At 41.7% G+C, this 9,124-nt stretch overlaps 1 protein-coding gene across 2 annotated transcripts in view; it reads left to right on the top strand.

The window, feature by feature from the left end:
• Positions 1 to 9,124, top strand: part of efcc1 (EF-hand and coiled-coil domain containing 1) — a 34,339-nt gene that overhangs the window by 196 nt on the left and 25,019 nt on the right. Inside the window, exons 2-3 of one of the 2 annotated variants that reach the window (XM_034693232.1) lie at positions 1,810 to 2,598; positions 4,121 to 4,563. In XM_034693232.1, coding sequence (XP_034549123.1) covers positions 1,918 to 2,598; positions 4,121 to 4,563 — 1,124 coding nt within the window. In that variant the 5' untranslated portion in view covers positions 1,810 to 1,917. Of the gene's footprint in view, positions 1 to 1,595; positions 2,599 to 4,120; positions 4,564 to 9,124 lie in introns of those variants that run through there. The other variant, XM_034693239.1, reaches the window with a different exon arrangement.

Below are 9,124 nucleotides of genomic sequence, written 5' to 3'. Positions count from 1 at the left end.
GTACTGTCGGAGTTTCTCATAGTGACAGAAAAACACAGAAAAAGCATGATCGTCGATCATCGATAGTTGAAGGGAAGATGTTAGTCTGCTTTGAACAGAGAAGAGATAAGATGATCCTTTATTCGTCACACAACTGGGAAATGTGCAGTGTTACAGAAGCAAAGTGGATAGTGCAAACAGTAAAGAGCATATAAAATAGTACTTATTGAGAAATTATCAACAATTTAAAAAATAAAGTTAATTAGCATATCCTAAGAAAAGTACGTACAGAACTAAGTAAATTCACAATATTATTGCAAAACCAGAGATACAGTAGCCTATTTTTGACATTTCATTGATGACGTGTCAGTTTTTATTTTGGACTTGTTCAAATATCTGGAGCGTTAAGGTTTATTTATTATAACTCATGTTTCCAGTAATTTAGTATTACCATGTGTGTCACGGATGGAGAAAAGTAGGAAGAAGAGGACCCAAAATTCAGATTAAAAAAGAAAGTATTTAATAACAAAACTTACTTTAGAACAAAAACAAGGGAAACACAGAAACAGCTCGAACACAGAAACATGAGGACACAGGCACATGCGGCTGGGTAGACATACAGTACAATGATCTGACAAAAGACAGGGGAAACAGAGGAACTAAATACACAGTAATTAACAGGTGTGGAACACAGGTGAAACCAATCAGGTTAATCAATAAGGAGGGAAACTCACAAGGGCAGAAAGTAACTAATGTGGAAACACAGGGATCAGAACTACAAAACAGAGAACACAAGACAAGACTAAGACACACCAGGAAGTACAAAAAGAGACATGGATCACAAAACACACAAGGGTCACAAAGGATAACTGAATAAAATAAACACAGGAGAAACTAGGGCATGAAACACATAGAAAAACTGAACTTAACATCAACTCATGACAATGGGCATAGGTCATTTTTGCAAACAACAGGTTATTGAAATTGTTTTAATAATAAATCAATCAAGCTTTATTTATATAGACGCTTTCATGCAAATCAAATGCAAGATTTTTATTTTTTCAATTGCTTTAAAGCACTTACAGCAATTTAAAAAAAAATCTAATATATCATGACTAAACATAAATCAGAAATAAATTAATTAATTAACAACAAAGGGAAATAGTTAATAAATAAGTAAATACAAGATAAAACACGACTTGTTAAGACAATAAAAAAGGTAAAGTTACATTTAAAAAACAGTTTTTTTTAAAATAGAATAAATTCAAAGTTATTTAAAAAAGCCTAGCCTACATGAAGGCCAGACTAAAAAGTTGGGTCCTTAATTGACTTTTAAAAGTCTAAGTATTCCTGGCTCCTCTCAGATCCTCCATTAGGCGACTAACATCCAAAATGTACAGTATGGTTCATTCGATGAATCCTGATATCACTCCACCTTTACAGGATGTATTTGGTCATGAGGGGACTTCAATGATTAACGATATGCAATATTTAACTTTAAACTCCAGAGCTCGTGGCTACGTGAGGGACAAAGCAAATTGCAGACTGTGCATAAATCCAAAACCCATGTTGTAAAAATTCTTCATTTGTAAAAAAAAGAGCTCCTCTGCACCAGCCCACAGCTATTCGTCTCCTGGGTATCTTACATCTTAACAAGGTCTAACCCCTGTGAATGACAAAAGTTTACACACCTGGTGGCAATTACACCCTGAGACCGTTATAGTGTGTGTATGTTACTGAGTCCTGGTTGGGACCCCTGGTTTTGGATTTGGGGGGCAGTGCCTAATTCAAATCTGTGTTTTAACACACGCCTCGTTTCTGCTTCTCCAGTCTGCTCGAGGTTTCCAGAGAGGAGATGAACACAAAACATACAAAGGACACTGGAAGAAACAAACCTACTGTTTAAAGTTTGAGGAAATATGATGTTGCTCTTTATAAATGATGGATGTAATAGACGCAATTGATCCTTACAGCAGACCAGCGCGCAGGACACAATGGATAGTCAGCACTCTGGCGTACCACTACGGACTGGACCGCGGAGTGGAGAACGAAATCATAGTTCTGGCCACAGGACTGGATCAATATCTGCAGGAGATCTTCCATCACATCGACTATCAGGGTGGAGGTAAAATCCCTGTGGAGGATTTTAACATTTTGTGTGAGATTTTGGGACTGAACAAAGACTCAGAGGATACAGAGTGCGCAGGGGGTCATGAGAATGCACCCAGCGAGCTGTCCTTCAGACACTTCCACGCTAAACTGTGCGGACACTTCAGCACCAAGGCGGGCTGTCAGTATGAGAAGGGCCGGCTGCTGGTGGGGAAAGACAGCGAGCACATAGAGACTCAGATCCGCCTGAGGAGTCCTCTGAGGCGGCGAGAGAAGCTGCTGTCTGTGGGTGTTAGTGAGGGCTCCTGCTCCTCCTCGGAGGGACGTGGGCACGCCTCCGGCTGCAGGCTCGGATCCTGCACCAAAGAGTGCTATGAGGAGATAGTGGCACTGGAGGAAGCAGAAGACCGGATAGCCAAGCTGGAGGACGAAAATGCAAGTTTGAGAGAGTTGATAGAGGACATGCGAGCTGCACTTCAGAGCAGTGACGCGCGCTGTTTGGCTCTACAGGTGAGAGTTGAATATACGTTGAATGCAGCCCCACACTGTGCATGCTGATGTCCATAAGAATGATAGTGACACCATTCACACCCTAAAAACACCATCAAATGTAGACTCTGCATCTTGAAACAGGGTGCTTTGACTCCCCTACCTTGTAAAGTTAGGGCACAAGGCCCCCCTCCCAAACAATGCCATCTATTCTCCAAAGCTGTTCTCAAGAGCTTAGAACAAGTCATAAAAGCATGAATGCAGAAGGTGGTAATAAAACCATTCCTTAGGAGCTGTAACCTTTTAAAATACACTATTGATACAGTAAGTGGCACCAAGCTTTCACTACCTAAACAGCCATGTCAATAAGGGAGTTAAGGTGGTAAGATGGAGGCAAAGTGGTCAAACAGTTCGCGAAAGGAGTGTTGAATTTTACCAAATAGTCAAAGCAACTGTCATCCTGAAGGAAGGAAAACACCAGCTACAGGGAATTTCCAAATCCTGGCAAACCATGGCTTATAAGTGATCTGCAGAGCATTGGTAAATGACTTGTTAAATATTAACACAATGAAAGTTACAATCTCTTAGAAAAGGTGGGATAATTGATAGTTTATTGCAAATTGAAAATCAAATTGAACTTTTGTAAAGGTTGACATTTAGGCTGTGTGTTGTTTTTCCTAGTGGATCATTTGATACCTGTCTGCTTTTTCTTGAATGATCAGACTAACAACTTTATCATTTATTATGAAAAGGAGAAAATGAATGGTTTTACAGTAGGACATCCCAATTGGTACCTTAATTAGTGGCTTTGCACACATCTATAAGGTAGCAATTAATCTCTATTCATCTCCCTCTATTTCTCTCTCCAACACGATCTCAGCAGATGTGTGTGAGTCTGGTCCTGCTGGAGGTTTCTGCCTGTTAAAGGAAAATTGTCCTTGCCACTGTAACTTGCTAAATGCTGTAAAGTGCTCTGTTCATGGTGGATTAAGATGAGATCAGACTGAGTCCTATCTGTAAGATAGGACTGGATCTTACCCTGTCTTGATGTTGGGTCTTTGTTAATAATAGAACATAGAGTATGGTCTAGACCTGCTCTGTTTGGAAAGAGTCTGAGGATAACGTTTGTTGGGATTTGGCACTTTATAAATAAAGATTGATTGAATCATGATTAATTTACCATTACTCAAGTACTTGCAACCTATAAGTTCATAATAAAGTTAACCATGGGAGAAATATATTATCGCAGCGTATGGCCGCCTTTCATGTTTTAAACAATAGAATCAATATTTTTTTTAAAAAGTGAACATAACAAATAATGCCTAAAACCTTTAATTCAGTATCTATTATTTTAGTCTCAAGTATCATACATGCTTTAATATTGGGATATGTACCCACAGGTACAAATAAAGTGACCTTGACCTTGAATCTTTTGGTGCCTCTGCTCAGACACATTTACTGGAATCTGACTAAGCAGCTTCAATATTGGTTTTTGGGAGAACTTGATCCTATTCCATCCTGCCCCCTTTGTTTTCCTCTCCAGGTAGGACTATGGAAAAGTCACTCCAAACACAAACCAGAGGACGGCTGTTTTGTTGCCCAACAGAAACAATCTGTCCAGAAAGGTGTGAGCACTAACACAAACCTGAAAAGCAGCTCCTACAGCAACCTGAAGAGCCTGCAGAACCTCATCCAGGAGATAGAACTGCTGCAGAATACCAGAGACCAGCAGGTAGAGGAGGCTATGCTGTGCAATCAAAGACTGGAGAAGGAACTGTGGAGCTCTAAAGAGACCGTGGTCGCTCTGGAGGAATGCAACCAGGTCTTGAAGAGGGAGCAGGTGGGCATGAGGAGGAAGGTGGAGGAGGCCAGGCAGGCGCTGCTCAACGGCCTGGGCAAGGTGAAGGAACTGGAGGCCAAAGCCAGTCATGTGCCCGCGCTGCAGAGACACATCGTCCAGCTGGAATCAGAGCTCCTGTACTACAGGTAAAAACCACCTGCACAAAACACATTTAAGGGCTAAAAAAATGATTACCTGAGTGCCTCCAAGAGAAACTCTGTTTACCCTGTGAGGTCATGACATGTCTGATTTTGATGACATCTTGTTCACGTTTTCCGTTGTCTTGTTTTTGTGTAAGTGGTTGTAGCTAGTATTTAGATATGTAAGCCCTCCAGACTGTCAACTTCAAGATGCCCTGAGAAATTTTAATGTTAAATATTTATGTTTTGTTGAAGTGTTTCTCTTCAAAACACTTGGTATATCCATGTCTCTGCAGTATATTCATGAAGTCTAATCAATGCGATGAATGCATTCATTGTTTACATCCATGTTTACTGGCAGTCTTCTTTATCACCAGCCATGTTGGAACATTGACACTTTTCTTGGAGAGTTACGGCTACATTCCACCAGATCTTTGTGTCTGGTGGATCTGATACGGAACGGACACGGATCTGGTGGAAGTCCGGTGTTATAGACATTTTGCCATAAGAAGAATATATGTTAGGGCTGGATGAAATCAAAACCATCCTAGATGGATTGAATACACCACAGTGTATTTTGATTTATTTCTGTCAATTCTTGTTAGACTGGAGCTAAAAACAACTTCTAAATCTGTCTAACTCATCCTGGCCTGCTAGTTTTGTTACCCACTACTTTTGATAATGTAGCTTGAAAGCTAGCCATGTAGGAAATGTCATACCCATTCTTAATCCTACCAACAATGTTGTGTTTGCTTACTAACTCTACACCTGCCAGAAACAGCCTTCAGAGGGTAAACACTGATCTGTTTGAGCAAACCTCAGATGAGGGTGGCACTTAGGTACTGGAACCAGGCTCATGCTACATGATAACAGTGTTACACGGAAACTTAACAACCCATACAGGCCATTTGTCCAAAGCTGAATCAGGGATGCTTGAAACAAGTTATCAATCGATCAATCAGTAAATCTTTATTTATATAGCGCCAAATCCCAACAAACATTATCTGAACACTCTTTCCAAACGGAGCAAGTCTAGACCGTAGTCTATGTTCTATTATTAACAAAGACCCAACATCAAGACAGGATAAGATCCAGTCCCATCTTACAGACAGGACTCAGTCTGATCTCATCTTAATCCACCATGAGCAGAGCACTTTGCAGCATTTAGCAAGTTACAGTGGCAAGGACAAACTTCCTTTAACAGGCAGAAACCTCCAGCAGGACCAGACTCATGGAGATTAGTCTAAGCCTATAGCAGCATAACTAAGAGCTGGTCCAAGCCTGAGCCAGCTCTATCTATAAGCTTTATCAAAAATGAAAGTTTGAAGCCTACTCTTGAAAGTAGAGAGGGTGTCTGCCTCCTGGACCCTGACTGGTAGATGATTCCAAAAGGAGAGGGGCCTGATAACTGAAGGTTCTAACTCCCATACTACTATTATGTAATCAAAACCAGCAAACAGTCACACCTAGCTGTATGCATTTAGAATAAGTAAAATACCATGAATATCTCTGAGAAGAGATAGTACAAAGATGTGCTTTTCCATTCCTGTGTGTGAGATCATTTAGACCAAGGCAATACAGAAACTGATTTCTGCTAACAAGACTGTGAGCAAGAGAAAGACGGCATCTTAGGACTGTCTCCATTCAGAACAGTAATCAGCCCTTTTGCCCTTTCCAAAATGAACCTTGGTATTCCAAAATGTGTAATGTGAAATGAAAAGTGAAGACATTAGGTTAAAAATGATTAAAACATGTATTTGTGATGATGCTCTGTAGCAGTACGTTGTACCAGACCGTTGTGGTGAAGCGGGAGCTGAGCATGAAGGCAAAGCTTTTGATATAAAGGTTGATCTACGTTCCAACCCTCACTTATGGTCATGAGCTTTGGTGACCAAAATAAGGAGCTCACGGATACAGGCGCCTGACATGAGTTTCCTCTGAAGGGTGGTTGTTTCAGCCGTAGAGATTGTAGAGAGGGTCTGGAGCTGGGAGTAGAGCCGCTCCTCTTTCACATGGAAAGGAGCAAGTTGAGGTGGTTTGGGCAACCAAAAGAGATACCTCCTGGGCGTCTCCCTTTGGAGGTTTTCTGGGGATGTCCAACTGGGAGGAGAGCCTGGGGTAGACCCAGAACACACTGGAAGGATTATGGATCACATCTGGCCCGTGAACGCCTCAGAATTCTCCTGGAGGAGCTGGAAAGTGTTTCTGGGGAGAGGGATGGTTGGGGCGACTTTCTTAGCCTGCTGATGTGCTACCACTGTGGTTTCGACTGCTTCCAGCTCTATAAGCAGGTGACATATAGTTGGCTGTAAGGCACCAGGGCAGTGATAACACCATAGAATAATAAGTCATTGCTCTCTCTCTCTTATTCTCTTCTATCCCTCTTTCCAACCACAACACGGTCTCAACATGAGTCTGGTCCTGCTGGAGGTTTCTGCCTGTTAAAGGAAGTTGGTCCTTGCCGCTGTAACTTGCTTAATACTTTGAGGTGCAAAGCTCATGGTGGACTAAGATGAGATCAGACTGACATGGGACTTCCACTAGATTTGTGTCCGGTCCGTCTCCAATCCTCTGCGGTCCGGCCTTGTGCTCTCTTGTCCGTCAACACCCACGGGTTGCATTTTCAGAACGCAGCACAGATCAGGACCGCCGGACAGCTGGAGTCATGTGACTGAGGTTTTCACACAGTAATTACTGAATGAAGGATTCTCCTCCTCCTCTCCTCATCCATGTTGTCTTTCTGGTCCTCTGAAAACCTCTGACCTGTTGACTCCAGGCCTGGCTCCGCTCATCATGATGGTTTGTTGTTGTAGTTAAATGAAATACGATCTGGTGATAACACAGAGTGTTTTATTCTGAAAATGAACCGGATGTTTTCATTTTGTTTTGGTGCCTGACTTCCTGTCCCGCTCCATCTGCTCTGTTAAGGTTGATGCGTCGTGCTCCAAAATCCGGCAAAAACATAAGTCTTGTGTATCTGATCCGGAGGGCTCCAACCTGCCGGATCAGAGACGCCTGTGGAACACAATGGAGCAGATCCAGTGGAAGTTAACTCATTGACCAGAATAGAAACCTATCAGGTCTGGTGCCGTGACAGATCGGAGACAGACCAGACACGGATCTGGTGGAATTTTGCAGTCATTCCTGTCTATAAGATGGGACTGGATCTTATCCTGTCTTGATGTTGGGTCTTTGTTAATAATAGAACATAGAGTACGTTCTAGACCTGCTCTGTTTGGAAAGAGTCTGAGGATAACCTTTGTTGTGATTTGGCGCTTTATAAATAAAGATTGATTGATTGATGATTGATGAGGGACATTCTAAAATAAAAAGCAGAATGAGGACACAGTACCATTTGGAAAAATGCTATATCAAAATAACAGTCCTTAAAGGAAAAAAAACACTGCCTAAAGTCAGACAGAGAGTACATAATGTAGACAAAGACATTTTATGACCTCTTCATTTAATGAGGTCCAATCAGCTGTCAGACCGGAGCAACAAGTATCTGGCTGTTCCTCATATCATGAGAACGGAGGCTTGTTTTGGCTCCTTAATTCAGGCACTAACCTGCATTAAGGAGGCTGCGTGACTACAATGAACATAATGAATTATAATTTGAATCTAGAGTAAAATGAATGAACTCTGTTTAGTCCTGGCTTCATGCCTGGAAAGCTCTGCTTTGCTGCTTGTGAAGGCTTGATGTGGTTTTCTGTTCTAATTTTCAGCTTTGTTGTGATTCAGTTTATTGAACAGGCATCGTGTGTGGCAGCCTGGTTTTGCTTGAGCGCTGCTACTGTTGGGAACTACTCATTTTGGTGGAAGTAAGGGTGTAATTGGACTTTTTAAGTACAAAGCCATTGGTTTAATGTTTGTCTCTGTGTCTGTTGTCTCTACTCCTACCATATAATCAGTGTCTGCAGGTCTGGCTTTCTTAAGTAGCAGATGTCTCTAAATGCTGGTAACATTCACCTAATGCTGTTATTATGACCACTAAGACACAATCACACACATCTTGACACAATGACGAACCCCTACCTGCTTAAGGTGATTCTAAATAACAAATTTCATAAGCACAATCCCTTCCTTTAACCCTAAACCCCTTTAATCTATGCAGACTGCGTTCCAGTCTTTTCACTACCCCTCCATTGATACTCTAATGGCAAATATTTCAACACCACAAAGGCTCTGACTTGTCAAGAGAAAGCTCCATTGAGCAAGGACCTCAACAGACTGACTGTTCTCATCAATCTCTGTTCACTCCTTTCTCTCTGCTCCCAAATGAACAATGCCACATAGGCACCCCCGTCCTATGGATCTTAGCAACCAAGCTCCATGAATATTCCCTGTGAAAGCCCTGATGCTTGCTTGGTAACATCTCATCTAAAGACGTGGTCCGAGGAATGTATAGGTGTTTTTATACAACATATCAGACTGAGAGGCAATACTTTTCTCCTCCTCAGAGAGACCACTTGCTTATAAACTTATATAACTTATAAACTTTGTCTGTCATCATGCTGTCACATGGTCAGACTGTTGGATCATGTAGAGACACAGTAGTAAGTCAAGG

The sequence above is a fragment of the Notolabrus celidotus genome, chromosome 1, assembly GCF_009762535.1.
Source record: "Notolabrus celidotus isolate fNotCel1 chromosome 1, fNotCel1.pri, whole genome shotgun sequence".
Classification (NCBI taxonomy): Eukaryota; Metazoa; Chordata; class Actinopteri; order Labriformes; family Labridae; genus Notolabrus; species Notolabrus celidotus.
This window is presented reverse-complemented; position numbering and strand designations above follow the sequence as displayed.